This window comes from Ceratocystis lukuohia (assembly GCF_044167205.1).
Source record: "Ceratocystis lukuohia strain C4212 chromosome Unknown Supercontig3_pilon, whole genome shotgun sequence".
Classification (NCBI taxonomy): domain Eukaryota; kingdom Fungi; phylum Ascomycota; class Sordariomycetes; order Microascales; family Ceratocystidaceae; genus Ceratocystis; species Ceratocystis lukuohia.
In genome coordinates this window covers 572,244-588,635 of record NW_027263522.1, presented here as the reverse complement: position 1 = coordinate 588,635, position 16,392 = coordinate 572,244, and the positions used below count along the sequence as shown (strand labels likewise).

General features: G+C 48.9%; 2 protein-coding genes across 2 annotated transcripts; both read right to left on the bottom strand.

The window, feature by feature from the left end:
• Window positions 1-3,434: 3,434 nt before the first annotated feature.
• On the bottom strand, window positions 3,435-5,311 carry HOO65_030160 (homeobox and c2h2 transcription; the record flags this gene model as incomplete). The annotated part of the gene is made up of 2 exons (XM_071002046.1): window positions 3,435-4,833; window positions 5,169-5,311. The coding sequence occupies 2 exons, from the start codon at window positions 5,309-5,311 to the stop codon at window positions 3,435-3,437; spliced, it is 1,542 nt and encodes a 513-aa protein (XP_070859839.1).
• Window positions 5,312-8,498: 3,187 nt separating this feature from the next.
• On the bottom strand, window positions 8,499-9,941 carry HOO65_030159 (glycoside hydrolase family 18 protein; the record flags this gene model as incomplete). The annotated part of the gene is made up of 4 exons (XM_071002182.1): window positions 8,499-9,349; window positions 9,409-9,494; window positions 9,546-9,664; window positions 9,753-9,941. The coding sequence occupies 4 exons, from the start codon at window positions 9,939-9,941 to the stop codon at window positions 8,499-8,501; spliced, it is 1,245 nt and encodes a 414-aa protein (XP_070859838.1).
• Between the last annotated feature and the right edge of the window lie 6,451 nt (window positions 9,942-16,392).

Genomic DNA, 16,392 nt, shown 5'->3' with positions numbered 1-16,392 from the left:
TTTTCCTCGGCTGGATGGAATTTTGGTCAGACTTTGGTTTGATGAGATTTTGACGGCAAAAAATGCCGGGGCTGCATGATCCTAATTCTACAAGGGAGGGCAGAGTGGAGGAGGGCAAGTGAGCAGAGGAGGCAGAGTAGAGCCGACTATAGAGTAAGCTTAGAGTAGAGCTAGAGCAGAGAAAAAGGGAAGAAGAAGCCAGAGTCGGCTTCTAGCACATCCACCCCTAATAATAGCCGCTCTCCCTGTCCTCACCCAGCCCGGCCCCCTTGCCATCCATGCCAGCTGCAGGCTGTAGAGCTGTTGTGTAGCCCCCCCCCCGTGCTTGAAAGAGAAAAGGAGATAGATGAAGGAGACATGAGAAAGAGTTTAATTGCATTTGCTGATATCCCAAGACCATGCCAGACAAGACGAGAAAGAAATAGAGAAACAAAAAGAGAAAAAAGCTGATCGAATGACAGTAAAGGGCACCCAGTCCGCCCCATTTAGCAACCTGCTTCTGTCCGTCGACCCCGTTTTGGCTTGTTAGTACAGGGAACAGGGCTTGTCCAAGGTTGCAAAGTACTAGGCCTGCAGCTCAGGTAGGGCTTAGAGGGAGAGTTAGGAAGAAGAGGACGACGAAGGACTCTGCGAGCAGGAGGAAGAGGAAGAGGAGGAGGAAGTTTGACGTGTACTGGGGGGGGGGGGGGAGTGAAGAGGAGGGAGGAGGAAGGGGGAATATTGGGTGGCATAGTTAATGTTCAAGTTGAAACAAAAGACACGAAGATATTGACAGCAGGCAAGCCAAGCCAGGGATGAATATATGGACGAGGAGGAGCTTTTTGGCCCTAGGATGTTTGCCCTTCCCTGCCTTGATCATCGTGCTGGTTGGCTAATCGCTGAGTATTGCTCCTATTAGTGGGCTGAGCACATTATAACCGCGCATTAAACACAGAGAGAAGAAAGGTGAAAAGAAATCGAGAAAATTAAAGGTCGAGCAATAGGTAATCAAGGACAATAAAAACGAAATAAGAGGCAAATCCGGGAAAAATGCGAGAAAAGCCACCAAAGATACAGTTGGCCAACCAGCACTCGGGATGCACTACCCCACCACACTCCACACTCCACCACACTACACACTACACACTACACTACACTACACTACACTACGCTACGCTGCACCACACTACACGCCACATGACACAACACCTTGCCTCCAATATCTGCGATTTCGATAGCTTTTTCTCTTTCTGCATCTATGACTGCCGATTTTGCTGCTATCACCGTGTCTAGATTCCTCCTGCATATGCGGCCCGCCCGACTGCCCTCCTCCAATCCCAAGATAGCCCAGCCCAGCCCAGCCCAGCCCCCCTCGCCTCTTGTCATCAACGTCGCTCGCTTCAGCCCGCAATATCAGATCAAATGTCGTAACGGCCGTCTTTCTCGTGCCATTCTTATCATCGTACTGTATTGTATCTATGAATCGTGAAGTGTGCGTGTGTGTATCTGCACCTAATGCGGAGATTTCTTTCCAGCTCCTCTCTCTCTCCGCAAGTGGCCTCACTCTTAGCAGCCGCCGACAACTCGCCCACCGGCCCTTCGCAAAGAGAGTGATCGCATGGTTTGCGCTGGACTCCAATCCAGGTCTAGACCCAAGATAGGCCGGCTCGGAAAAAGGGAACAAGGCGACGATCCATCACGCATGGGCTGGCTTTCCGCCACCAATATGCCACCGTGATCGGGCGCGCAGACGGCTAAAATCAGTTGGCCAAGCCCCCAATTCTGAATCTAGACCCAAATTCCTAAAAGCAAATTCCAAGCACAGCAGTACCAAATGACTGCCGGTGGCGTTTTGTCACTTCATTATCTACAAGCCAGCCGACAGCAGGGAAAACGGATGAGAAATTACAGAGCAAAAATTCATCACTTCGCGTCTGCGCGTCCCCCTCCTCCCCCACACACACAAACATTTAGTTGGGCAACAGAGAAAAGATAAAAGAAACTAGGCCAGACTAAGCCATGTCTACTCATCAGTCTGGGCCTACTCCGTCTGCACGCGGGCACCTCGCTTCGCCTAAACTAGTCTTATACAAGCAAATTTAGAGACAAAGAAAAAGAAAGAGACGTAGGCGAGAAAGATGTAGCGGCAAAGACATAAAGGAGGAGAAAAAGTGATAGAGGAATGAAAGAGAAAATGGAGTGATACCAAGAGAGGGCGGGACTAGGACGAGCGAGAAACAACAACTCAACACACCAATGAACACGCAAAAGAACCAGGAGACAGACTTACAACATGTGCTTAGGCCGCAACACTTCCCTTTCACATTGTATTGCTGCTTGAACATAGCCCGATAGTCCATGTCATGAGTTGGTCATTCACACGGCCAGCAGAGGGGAAGCGGTGTAAGTCCTGACGTATTTGTATGCTTGCATGACTGGTGGTAGATAATAGGGTCGTAAGCTAACACAGCAAGAGAGTCATAGAGTCACAGAATAGTAGAGTGAAAGAGTCATAGGGTCGCAGAGCAAGGGCCAATAAAGTCACAGAGTAACGAGGTACTGTGTCGTGCTGTGGGTAGGAGGGGTCGCAATGTCGTAAGGTCGTAGGGACTGTGTACACCACTGCGTTGCACTACTGTATCCAACACACTAACTGAATTATAAACCGAGTCTCCAACTCTCCCCATTCCAGTCAAGTCCACCCCCCCTCTTGTCGACACATCCCCTCCCTCGATCCAGTCCCCTGTAGAAAGACTAGTTAGCGGCTCCCTTGTCGGCTTCGCCATACACTACAGCACGCACAGTACTATTCACCTCTTATCCTGCAAAGATAGATAGAAACCCACATCACTAGTAGCTGGCTTTTGATGACAACCTGGCGTGGCGAATACACCTTTACTTGCCTCGTAATGAAATGGCGATACTATGGATGAGTGCTACGATACATTTGTTCGTGCGTACTTGCGATGTGAGTTGCATGTTTGTACTATGTATATGTATGTATGTATGAGTTTTATATGCACTACCAGGCTCCCCTTACATCGGAATGCCCAATACTCACTCCTTCCAAGATCCCCAATAGGATCCGGTTTTGCCTCATATCCCCCTCCATCTCTTGCTTCCAGCATGATAAAAGAAAAAAAAATATCTAAATGTAACAGCCGCCCCCGCCCCCGCCCCCCTCCATTCTCCGATCACCTCTACTCTCTAAAACATTATTATCCCGAATAATATGTCCATAAGCTCAGGAAAAAAAAAGGCACCATTGCCACGAGAGAGATGACGAGTTGTGCTCGCTTTAGTGATGTAACAAAAGAAACAAATAGAAAACAAAAGGCATGTATGCCGCTTAACTACGGGCCGAGGGTATATAAAAAAGAAGTCCAACAAAGAAAAAAACAGATAACCAAAGCCAGTTGCATGTAACCCTCTCTAATATCTTTACAACTCTTCCCTTAGTATGGCCGTGCTTGAGTCGGATCCTCAAAAAAGTGGCTAGGATGGCCTAACGAAGCTGGAGTTGTAGTCATATCGCCGCCTGAAAGTCCAGCGTTTACCGACGGAAGGCTCGAGTAGTCATGGTGGAAGTCGCGGGTGAGCATATCGGCGTCAGCCATAGAGATATCACCCGACTCAGGCGATCCGCTAGCCAGCGTACACAGGCTCTGTATATCATCGGTCATGATCGCGCTAGTCTGAGGCATCAGTCCATCACGCCCACGCCCAAACATGTCATGCGGTTGATTGTCATACAATGATGGCTCCCTAGAGACTGGAATGTTCTGAGCCTGGTAGTACTGGTTGCTATGAAATCCAGCCGATGACGATGATGAGGCTAGATTAGGGTTAACTCCTGCAGATCTCGAGCTATAGTGTTGCGCCCGGCTCGCACGGCGTGATTGGACCGGGCCTAAACGTCGCTGAGAGGCAATGTATGATGCTAGTCCTGGATTTGGGCCGCGTGGAATGCGGAAGTTGAGGGGCTGCGGAATATCTTGCAAGCCCGCTGCGGAAGTAGAGTTATTGATATGGCCAGGGATCGGCATGGTACAACTTTCCTTGAGAGGAGTAACAAAGTTTTGGTGTGTTTTCACAGGAGCTTCGTAATTAGTACCAAGCTGGACTGCATAGTGTACGATCACTGAGGGATCACCAATGTGGCGACATTCAAGGCGCTTGCGCAGGATCAAAGACGTTACGGGTGACCAATTTAGTTGGTTTTCATACTGGTTGCTCAATCCATAATCTTGCCAATGCCGGGAAACCTGGTTCTGGCGCAACAGGTTGCGCATGCGCGTATTGTAGGACCATGATCCACTGCTCTGCGCCCCATCGTCAAAATGTTTGACGACATGAGCAACATAATCCTTGAATGTATTTGGAGCATCCGTATCACCTACAGCTTCAAATACCTTTTGGCATTTACTAAACCCACAGGCAAAGACAACTTGGGGGCAGAGATTGACCTTGGCCTCGTCAAGAGACATGCGAGAGCCGCCATGACATTGCTTTAGATGGGCCTTGTAGGCTGTCTGCCAATCGAAAACCGCTTGACAGCCGCGATGTCTGCAACTCCATTGTGCATTTGTGTTGTGGAAATCCTCCATATGGCGCTTCAAGTCGTTTTTGCGCGTGCATGTCTTGACAATATCCTCTTCGCTACAGAAGCCGCACGAAAAGGTTGTCTTTTGCTTGGACGAGTTAGGGACGGCATCGGCTAGCGATATTTGCGGCTGTGACTTGGACGACAAGGCATGTGACGACTTGCGACCAAGGAATTTCGAAGAAACGCTGGAGAAAATGCTTGCGCTTGAAATGGAGCTGGTATCGGAGACGGATCGCACGCTTGAAGCGCTATCAAAAATACTAGATTGTTCGGAAATTGCGGTCGAGGCAGTAAAACTGGATATTAAAGACGAGCGATCGGACTGGTCAGGCTCTGTTTAGAGAACACAGAAAGTTAGGAATAAGACAATTGACGGCCAACAAGCAGCTTGCGCCATGCTAGCCTAGGTAGCGAAGACGGTGGGAAACATCAAAACCTACTTGAGGGATTGCGCGTTTCTTCATGAAAAATACGACTCAAATTGTCCGGAGAATATGTTTTTAGCAAGTAGCGTATTACTATGCGATCCAGCTCTTCTCGTGATGCTGATATTATGTTGCTGCCGAAAATATCAAACATGTACTGATTGGAAGACTGGACAGGGCTTTCAGGGTTGAACGGAGATTGTAGTTGGGGTTGTATTTGAGACCGATTTTGCGATTCATGGGTCTGCAGATGGTGATTTTGAGCCTGGGGCGCTTGGTGGTCTGAGATGATTGAGTCCATGGTGGCGGCGGTCAGGGCAATTACAGAACCGGCTTTTAGCAAGTAAGTTGGCGGGAAAACGGAGCTAGAGCCACGGTTCTTGCGGTTAGATCTTGGTCAAGAGTCGTCGATATCTTGTTATGCTCAAAGTTTATCCAGGATGTGGTGGAGTTCTAGATTTGTAAGACGGTTGTGTGGAAAAAAAGGTGGGTGGAGAATAGGATAAAAAAAAAAAAAAGAAAATCAGAGCCTGACGATGATAGAAGTCGGTATCGGCAGATGAGATGAGGGGATTCCAGGGTGGATAGGCTCCTGCAACAGGGGAATAGGAATGCAGTAAAAATGAAGCCGAGTAGAAAAGAGCTCACATGCCAGCCCAGCTTGAGTGAGGGAGACGCGCAGACTAAGACGATATAATTAACTTGGATGGCGAAAAAAAAGAAGAATAAAAAAAAAGAGCAAGAGAAAGAGAAACTATGCAATAAAAGGCCAAAATGGATTTTCCGAAAATCGAAACAAGTGGAGAGAGCAAGGCGCCATCAATGAGAGAGATGAGATGGGTGAAGGTTGGGCGAATGGCGTGGCAAGAATAACAGAACAAGATGGTGAGGCTAAAACAAGTGTTGATAAGACCCCGGGCGAGATATGTATTAGTCAACGCCAACTAGTTGGTGGATTCGTGTTATTAGATCAGGCGTAGGTGCTAAAGGAGGAAGAAGAGGAATAGGAAGAGGAATAAAAAGAGGGATAAAAAGAGGAAGAGAGAAAGAAGAGTAAGAACGGAAGAACAAGACAAGAAAGCCTTGCCAGCGGGGAGGGGCGAAACGGAGCAGGCAGAAATATGGCATGCAAAGTGAGAAAGAGTGTAAGAGTGACAAAAAAAGCAGGCAGAGAAGGGAAGAGACGGAGAAATAGCGAAATGTAGACTTTAGGTCTTTATGAGAGTTGGGGGAGAAGTTGTGACAGACAGAAGCGGGAGAGGAAACAAAGATTCGTCAAGGTTTGGTCGAGTGGCTGGCTGGCTGGCTGGCTCGGGGAGGGGGGGGGGGATTTTGTGAGCTGCCGCTGCCTGTGTGTGCCTATTACATGCAAAGAACCGTTGGAAATACAATCTCAAGCCACAGAAAACAAGAGGTAGAACAGCCTGGCTAACTCACTCTAAAGGAGGGCTCAGTCAACAGGGTTCCAATATGAAGCTTTGAATAAACCAAGAGAGACACGGGGAAAAGAAGAGAAAGTTGGTCTTGTTCAAACAGGAAGCCCAGCCAAGAATCTGACTAAAACCAAGTCAGAGCCAAGCGACCAAACGTTGGCTAGGTTGGTTGCTAGCCAGAGCTAGAGGCGTAGCCGCTTAGAACCAACCATCCAACCATTACAAGATAGAATCCTGTCAATTGAAACTGAAACAAGAACAAGGACGAAAGGGAAGAAGTGGAAAAGCCAAGACCAGGCCTGCCAGGAGCAGGGAAGACGAAAAGGTAAAAGCGGGTTAGCACAGCACAGGAGTTTAGCGAAATGGGGGTCTTCGAAGTGTAAAAGTGTAAAGAGAGAAGAAATAGAGCAAAAACAGGATGGCGTTGATATTGGAGCACGTGCTCGTTGGTAGGTTCTAGATAGCGGGAGCCTTCTTTGTCGTGGTGATGACTAACTAGCCTTAGTTTTTTTCGTCTTTTATTTTTTTAACGTGGTGGTGATTTCTTGCCCTAGAGCTGCTGCCTCGGCTTCACAAATTTGGCGGGAAATATTTCCTATTAGCCCTAAACCCAGAGCCTCGCCCAATCAACATCAGCCATGGGCCAAGGTGCGTGGAAGGCACGCGATAGCTACGTACGTTCATGCCCATGAAGCAAATTGAAAGGACTCCCCCTCCCCACAGAAAAAAAGATGAAAGTCAAAGTTCGCCCGGGCGTGTTTCCTAGCGGCAAGCGTCCAATGAGGCGAAGCCAAATTGTTCGAACAGGAAGGAAGTTGCAGGAGTCCCCACCCACAGACAGGCAACTACTAAAGACTAAATAAATATTTTGACAGTGGCTGTCGCTCTGATGTGATGTAGCTTTGATTTCCAGGGTCGCTGTTTTCCTTCGCTTTAAGCTTCCTGTCTGTCAAATTTCAGGCTGTCCCCTCTCTAAAACCATATGCCAACACGACAATAATACGGCATTATCAGGTCATGGACTTGGGGGGGGGAAATCTTGGTTCTTGGTTCCCTGTGCCATGTAGATCACGAGCCGGGCTAGGCCCAGGCAAAGTCTTCCTGTTTGAAACCAGCGTGTATGCTGCATTAGCACGCTGTTATCGAGTTGAAGACTGGCCGGCCTAACCTTACTTTGTGTGGTGTTATTATACAGCAGGCCTTCCTAAAGAAGGATTTGAGCCGATAACAGCTGATTGTGATAACGACACATAATGTGTATGTAAGAGGCATTTGGCCGCAGGGAGGGAGGCTCTTGGGGCTACGACGTCAACTGTATAAGCCGCCTTGCTTGGCTTTTTTTCAGCTTATCTTATGGAATTAAGCAACTGCAGAGTTCTTTTTTCCTGGTGGGCTTGGCGGAAGGGGACAAGAGCAGAATAACAGCAAGACATTTGGTTGCTATCAAGTTGTAAAGAAGCCACAAGGAAGAGGACAGAAGAAAGCAAGACCTCAAAAAAACCTGCAAAACAGGGCGACTAACCAAAGTTATTGCCTATTGCACTTGCGACTAAAGGAATGAAGTGCAATCTTTTTTTTTTGGATATTTTAACAGCAACTGCCAAACGGAGTCAGCGGAATTATCCGCCTAGGGAGATTTATTTCCCGACAGCAAGCAAAACCTCTAGCCTTGCTAGTGTGCCAAGTTGCAAAGCGAGGGAACAAGCCCCCCCTCCCCGTGACGAGGCCTAAACAAAGCCACCATGTGAACATCGCCCTGCATTCAATGACATCATAGAAGGCTGAAGCAAGACCAAAACACCAATTGCCCGGCCGAGTACTAACCAAGACATCAGTTCAAGAATTTGTGTAACATTGACAAAATACGAAAGCAAATCCCCAGGCAACTGCTTGACCAGCAAACCGTCGCACCAAAACGGAAACAACCCTCCGACATTCCAAGCAAACCCCGATTTCTCGTGGGGGAACAGCAAACTTTTTTTTTTTTTCACAGCAGGGGCTATGCTGTCTTCCTTTTCACACTCTCTATTGCATGCAACATTTCCAGCCCCCAATCTATTCGCACTGGCAATACCATTCATTCAGGCACATGCAACTATAGGGAGCCTTGCAAGTGACTGGACCGGTGTATCCCGAGCCACCACATTGGTTCCACTGAGATACACCATCGCTCTGGCTTTCCTCCTGGAAATAAAGACTTGGGTCAGAGCGACTGACCGTGCTGGTTGAAGCCGTAGCCTTGCTAGCGGGCAATGTCTTTTGGATGGTAGTAGTAGAAGTCCGAGTGCTGGTTACAAAAGATGTCTGGCCGTACGTCGGTGCAGGCGTCGACACAGGAGCCGACGGTGCAGCCGTGGGTGGCGCAGCCTTGGTGCCACTTAGCGAATCTGCGACTTTCACGAGATAGCCGTCGTTATTGTAGAGCTGCGACATGTCCCACATCATAACGCCACCGAAACTGCTAAAGGTAGCGCAGTAGTTGAGGATCTCGCTCAGTGTGTCAGCATCGACATAGCCACGTCCGGCACTAGAAGTAGCTGGGATGCCTAGCATGACCTTGACGTTCTTGTTGGCACTCTTGGTCGATGCCCACGTGTCCCACGTTTCGTAGTTGAAGCGGTTCTGACTCTTACTGCCTACTGCGTACGACTGTACGCCACAGTCGTTGTTGTAGAACTGGACCATGATGAAGTCAAATGGCACTTGGCCTGCCAGCATCTCGTTGTTGGCACGGTCTGGGTACGGGCACTGCGGAGCAGCGGCGAGGTAGTAGCTGCCCGGGGACGCGTCCATGTTTTTACGCAAGCGCTTACCAAAGGGAACCAGGTTGGCCGCCTCAGCCTCAAAATCGAAGTCGAAGCCGTCAATCACAGCTTTGCCAAAGGGTCTCTTGATGTCTTTATCGTCTGTCTCGGGCCAAACATGGCCCAGATTTTATCGGCATATTCTTCGGCTTCAGACGCACTAGAGAACCCGCCCTCGGTGTATGTAGCGCCTCCAATTGAAAGTAGAATAGTCTTGCCAGCGGTCTGGCACTTGGTGATGTCCTCTCTGTTCGTATGTGTTAGATCCTCGTGTTTCTCTAGGGGAGAAGTCACCTACTCAATCTCAGGACAGCTCAACAGATTGGTGCCGGGCATCGTAGTGCACCTGTCACTGGCACTGCCAAAATTCACCGTAGTAGGGTTCTTGATGCCATTAAGGAAGGCTATTGGGATGATCTAGACGACCGCATATGAGCAGGTTAGTATCTGTGGCCATTCTAATTGTTCTCTTTGTGTTTTCTTGCGGGATGCAAGCGCAACTTACGTTCACTGGTGTGCTCTCGCAGTACTCGGCTAGGCGGCCCTGTGAGTCTGCGTCTCCAACCGAGTTCTGGCCCCAGTATACGGCAATGTTATCTCTAGTGGAAGACTGGTAGCCAGCATGGACTGCAGCTGGGAGAGCGGCAAGGCCTGCTAGGACAGTAACAGCCAGGTGTGGGGCAGAGGGGAACATGACGAGAAAGGCCGCGGGTATAACAAAGAACGGAGGCAAAGGAAACGACAGGAAGGAGGCGAGGAGGCGCCAAGAAGCAAGTCGAAAAGAAGAAGCAAGGTAGCCAAGATATGAAGACAAAGGCAACAGCAGGAAGCAAACGAGGGGAGAAAGAGATACAAAGATGCTTGGGAGCCTCGACATAACGGACAACAAAGGGCTTTCCTGCACCACTTATATATGTTTAAGCCGGCCTCCGCTTGCGGCTTCTACAAGCAGGACACATACAACCAAGAGTAGGTGGACAATGGCATATTCACAATCTTCATATGGCCCGACAGGAATGCCCGCTTCCAAAGACCTAATCCGTGCAAAGAGGCCAAGAACCAGCCAGCTAAGAAGCGTGTTCGGGGCAGACAAGAACCGCCGGAGTAATAGACGGCAGACAACATACAACAAGCGAGAAATCACTTGACTTGTAACCCCACGGCCTCTGGCCTTGATCTACTTGCGGCTGCCAGGTCCGGTTTAAGCCAGTAGTACATATTGTTACATATTTGGGACAGCGGGCCTAGTCTACTTGCGTGAATACGGAGAACAATACCAAAGGAAAGAAGGCAGGCCGAACACTCCATTGCGCTATCATTGTACGCGAGCCGGCCGGTTTTGTACATTATAAAGAAAAGACCAAGGCCAAGGCGAAGGCGAAGACGAGAGCGAAGGGATAGAAGCTTGCGAGGCCCATTTCAGGCTTTTCTAGACTAGATACGGTGCATGGAAGGTCTTTTCTGGTTTCAGGCGTTGAGGGACTCAAAAAGACAAGAGCCCCCTTGTCGATAGGGCAAAGGACTGGAGCAAGGAGGCAAGAGGCCGTTTTAGGATAAAGACACGCCAGGTTTTCCAAGTGATCTATACCTCCACTAAGGGAAAAGCCAGCGAAAACATGGCCTGGAATGCAGGGTCAGCAGCCCATAGATACTCCCTAGCATCTGTTTCCAGAATGGGCGCCGTCTTGTTTCTGTCTCGGGCAGCTCGAGGGAGAGTCTCAGCCGTGCTCTATCCTGCCTAGAGACTAGCTTTCGCTTGATTGACGTGTTGCTATGGTGGTGTTGGGTGAATCATGAGTTGTGGGTGATGGATGCACCTAACAAGTGTCTGTTGTGTATTGGCGTTTCACGGCGAAGACCGCCCTCGGATTAAGCCTGCCCTTAGCTACTGATTGTGTGCGCAGAAGCAGCCGAAAGACCCAGGTCTTCTTATGCTCTTCCTTGGTAGTCAGAGAGCATTCCACGGAGATCCTTTACTAGGGAGAAGAAAGCAAGATGGTAAGCGTTGGAAGTCTATAAAGACTGCAAAGACATAATCAACTAGCTTTGTGCGTAAAAGCGTGCTCATTCCAAACGTGTCTCTCTCAATGTCCGCCCGCCTTCACCTTATGAATTAGTAGCCCAAGGTTAGGAGCAGTTTCGGGCCGGCTCACAAACTAGCAGTAACAAGCCGAGTGGATTGGGTGTATTGGCTCTTTTAAGCTAGTTTGCACTAAAGTGAAAAAAGATTCAGTCTTAAGTTTCGGCTATGTACGACTAAAAGAACTAACAGAGAACATGTGTGACTAGAGAGGAGGAAGGAAAACGGGAGAAAATTATGTTGGTGAAACGTATGGCAATGTATGATGAGCGTAGGGTTAGTAGCAGATATAGACCCTAACCGCATTAGGCGAATATCTTTAGTACTGAGTTGACACAACACTGAGCAGTGATTCCAGTAGACATTAAATTTATTCAAATCAAATCAAAGACACAACCCAGACTACAGCAACCAGCCAACGAATTTAACATTTTGCCTACAGAATTTCGACAAGAGATGCGCGATTGAGCTCTACAAAATTGCTGCCCATCCTTTTAGGACTAGATTCTGTGCTCGAGATTTCCAAGATAGGTATGCCTTCTACAAGAAGCTTCCTCACAAACCTCGTTGTCGGCCTTGTGCTGTCCTAGCCTCCTATGGGTGGCTGAAGCTATTTGATTTGCCGTGGCACGGCACTTGGGATCTCGCTTTGGCGCTATCATGTCCTAATCAGACATGTCTAAGGCGGACTGCCAGAATTTCGGCGACTGTGCCTCGGCGCAACCCTTTCATCCCCTCCGCATACTGTCGATGGATAGCAGACCTCTTTGAGAGACTGCCAAGTCTTGGATACGCCAGCGATCGCTTGATTCATGCATCATCAAGATCTATGAAATATAACCTTCTCTCATTTGAAGGCTGGCTGAAGACTGCGACAGAGCGATGCAACGAGAATGGGCGCGAGATTGACTAGAGCAAGGAAGATGCTACTAAAAGGCACATTTCAGCCCACTTGATAAGGAATCACAGACATAGCTGGTGTGACCGACCCATGTGGTTTGGATCGCAGGGACTTTCTATGGAGAACCTTTGGGTTGTTAGCCGCCTGCTTTGCTATCTCCGGACTAGCCTAGGTGTTGGCTACAAAGACTGCCTTGCTTCGGGGCACAGGCGCGGATTGAATGGTGCATGCTTTTCGGGACCTGACTAGGCCATTTGTTGCTCAATTGATGCCTACCATCAGGTTTAATTCTACCCGTTGCGTCGCATTGGGAGCAGACTTGACTAGCGTGGTTTTGAACGTGATTGGAGATTTCAATTCTTCTGCTTCTGTCTTAAATATCGTGGTAACTAACGACTGCGATCTTATCGTCTGAATCAATTCTCCACTAAACGAAGCTCTATCTCCCCTGGACTGACTGCAACAAAGGCCCCTTTGATATCGAACGTGACGGCCGAGATGATCTTTTTCCATTTTGGGCGCTCTCTGTTCTCCAGTGAAGCTTCATGGGCATGGCCGCAACTGGCCTGTTCGGCACAGCGCGGATGATGTGGCTGCTTGGATGGCGTTGTACAGATTGTCTCTTCTGCGAGTCGTCTAGCTAATGCTCTCTCCTGGGCCTTGCCGAGTGTAGGGGGCGTCATATTGGACCATACGCGCGCGGTGCTAGACTTGGGCGTCTTGGCTTTAGGATGACTGCAAGATTGGATTTCCGAAAGCTGTTTGGGTGTTGCGCACGGTTTCTAGACGCAGGTTGCACAGTCTTGTCATCACCCTACACAGTGACTTGCAAGATATTTTACATACCTCATTGGGGATATGATACCGTGTGCTCTATGAGCCATGTTCCTAGGTCTTTATATGGTAGCCTTTGCCCCATCTAAAGGTATTTGGGTGCTTCCGCATTAGACTGCTAGGGCTGCCACTGTGAGCCTGCGTGGGACTTTATGAGCCTCCAGGAGAAGGCTATGCAGGTGGTTCTTGTTCCACACAGTTTTCGCAAGAGTGGAATGGATCTTTCTGTTCTTTCAGTAGCCTATGAGATTGCATGGAGGCTATCTTTTGCTTCTTGAGTCATACCATAATCTTACCCATGAGTGCCTTTTTTGCCCGGATGACGGCGCCTCACTAGATTGTTTTCTGTTTTCTCGCATATGTTACCATCAATCCCATGCCATCGATACTTTTGCAGTGTTGGGTCCGTTCTGTTCTCGTGTTAGCGCGTTGTTGGCTGCGCTTGTCGTTCCATCACGGCCTGAGGCTGAAATTGGCGGGCGTTTTTTTTCTTCTTCTTTTTGGCAACAATGCGTCTAATGAACCAGTCTCTTGGCAAGATAACCTGCTGTGCTCTGTTCGGCCCGCCCATAAGTAGCTGGTCTCAGATTTCAGGCTTTTCGCTCGCAATCGGAGATAAAGCGGACCATGTTTATCTTTCTCGACCTCTACCTTGCCTCAAGGTCGCCTACAAGATACCATCACTTCTAGCTCTGCCCTAGGATGCCATGGTCGCTCTTGTACCTGAGAAAAGCCAGTTACCCTCTGTGGCGATACATATCAGCGCCTACGGGATGAATGTCTGTCTACCAGCACGATAGACAGCGGGGAGCAAAAGTTGATTTGATTTGAGTTGAATATTTTCAAACGACGGGAGCAAAAATTTTGCAAGAACTTTTAACTTCATGTCACGTCACCTGACTTTTGTAATCAGATCAACAACTCTCCCTCCTACAACCCTCGGGGGGGTACCTTTGAGGTCTGGCACCTCCCCTTTTTTCAGGTTTCTGGTGGAAAACGTTTATGACACCGATAACCGTTTTTTCATTCTTTATTATTTTATGGCAAATGAGCTGTGATGCCTTGAGGCCGCACTTACCCAACCTTGAGGTTAACCTCGTCGTCGATCCACCCCCTTTTCCACGACACCTTTTTCGCGATCGTCAACACCTCATCGCCGCAACACCAATCCACCTCAAGGAACACACCATCACACACTCAGGACTAAACTTTGAGAGTTCACACAGTCCAAAATATTTCCTATGTTTTTTCCTTTTGTTTTTGTTCTTTCTTGCGGTCCCGTCTGACGACGGACTGGTGACTTTCGGGTCAGGTCACCAGAAAGGGGACTGCCTCGAGGTCACATCCACACCAAACAGGCAGCGCATCGAAGAAGCGGAAGGACTAACCATGAGCCCCGGATGCTCACACAGTCTGGATTTTAGACAAAATTTATGGAAAAGGCTTCCCAGGCTGCACTGGAAGCTGCTGTCCTGACTTCGTGATCTTCACGATTTCCGGGCACTGCAGAATTTTCAGAGGATCGAATGATTGTGGGGAAGTTGGGACAGACTCCCCTCTTCTGGGTTTAGGGTTGGTCTGGGGTTTACCGGTGGGGTAGGGGGAAGGGAGGGAAAATACGGGAAGCCCTCTTCCCTGCCTTTTTTCCTCTCTTCTCCTTACGGGGATGGAGTCAGCAGGGGAATGTCCTGTGGAGGCCCCTATGGGTACGGCAAAGCCGTGACCCGGGACCACACAGACATGGGCGGAGGGGGTACAGAAAAAACAGGCGCCAGAAAATACGGTCCTCGAAAGAGCTCCGGACTCCCAAAGTGGGGCCGCAGATAGTCCCTAGAGTATAAACTGAATTTCATCATCATCATCATCATCATGTAATCAGATCAACCGGCCGCGTGGCCCAATGGCAAGGCGTTTGACTACGAATCAAAAGATTGTGGGTTCGAATCCCATCGTGGTCAGCTCAATCATCGATCGTGATATCCGTTGGTCGACTAAGTTCTCTTTTTTGGGCGCGGGCGCTTTTATATCGGAGGCTGAAATTTTCCCTTCCGGCCGGAACAACAGGCAGACTGTGTGTCAAGGGTCTCGAAAAAGAGACTAGGCATAACACAGCCTAGACTAGGGCTCTGAGTACAAGGTTGTGTGCTGTGCATTTCTACTGACAATTTTCTAACCTGTTCCTTTTTTTGACCTTGTCTGGCCATGCTAGCAAAGAGGGGCTCTTAAGCGCTTAGCCTAGGCAAGGCCGGCCGGCGGAAGAACGAGAAAACAATGTGCTGTCCATGATAACGGAGACGAGTAATAGATAGCATAGCCAGAAAAATGACTCGAGGCTAGCACAGTACGACCCAAACGTGACTCAGACAGCAGGCCAGGGCATGGCATGATCAATGAACCAAATGGAAAAGAGAGACTTTGCGATAGGATATATGTGCAGATGACGCCAGGTTTGGACGGGATATTACAGCGTGTAACCTTCCGGGTTAGCAAGAGCATTGCTGGCCACTCGGGCTTTTTAAAAGAACTGTTACTCGGTTGAGCATGTAAGCTGATACTGCCACACTTGGGGTAAGTACAGTGCGAGGGCGCGATACTTCTAGGCCATATTTCGCACGCACCGCACAGTGCCCAGACTGGGGTAAGAGTGGTAGATGGAAGATAAAATTGGGTATAAGATGGGTATGGCATGGCGTCTGCGGCGCACAAGAGATGGGAGGAAAGGCGACGATACAGCGCAGCACAGCACGTATGGATATTTACACGGTCTCAGGTGTAGGGTGATAGTATACCAGTTCGGGCTAGGTATCGAGGCTGCGATTGCGGTGGTAGTTTGGCCCTACGTATCAGACATCAACAAACGGCCTTGGTCTTGAGCCCTCAGTAGAGGTTGCGTTGCTGTTGATGACAAGGGTGTATGTATGTAGGTCAAACGGGCCTGCAGCCAGCGAGAAGAAGGGGGAGAGATAGCGCCGAGCCGAAAGAGCATAAGCTGCCCGGAGAAGCACAGGCAAGGTCAGCGAGCGAGAAAGGGAGGCAGGCCAGGTGTAGCTTATAACACGCAAGCACAGCTGGTGGTTATATTTCCCTATTGATTCGCCTCTCTGAATGATCGTCTCTTTATTTTTCTCTCTCCTATATTTGAAGTCCAGTTGGGTTAGGCCAATTGATGCCAAGTTCGAGCTTAAGTTGAGTCACTAGTCCCGCTTTGGCTATCATAGAAGCTAAAAAAAGCATGATTTTCAATTTTCTTCCTAGCCGCGGATTTTAATTTTTTTTTTTTTTTTCACCCCTCCTCACGCTTCCCTTTTCTTTCCAACAACACCAACCCGT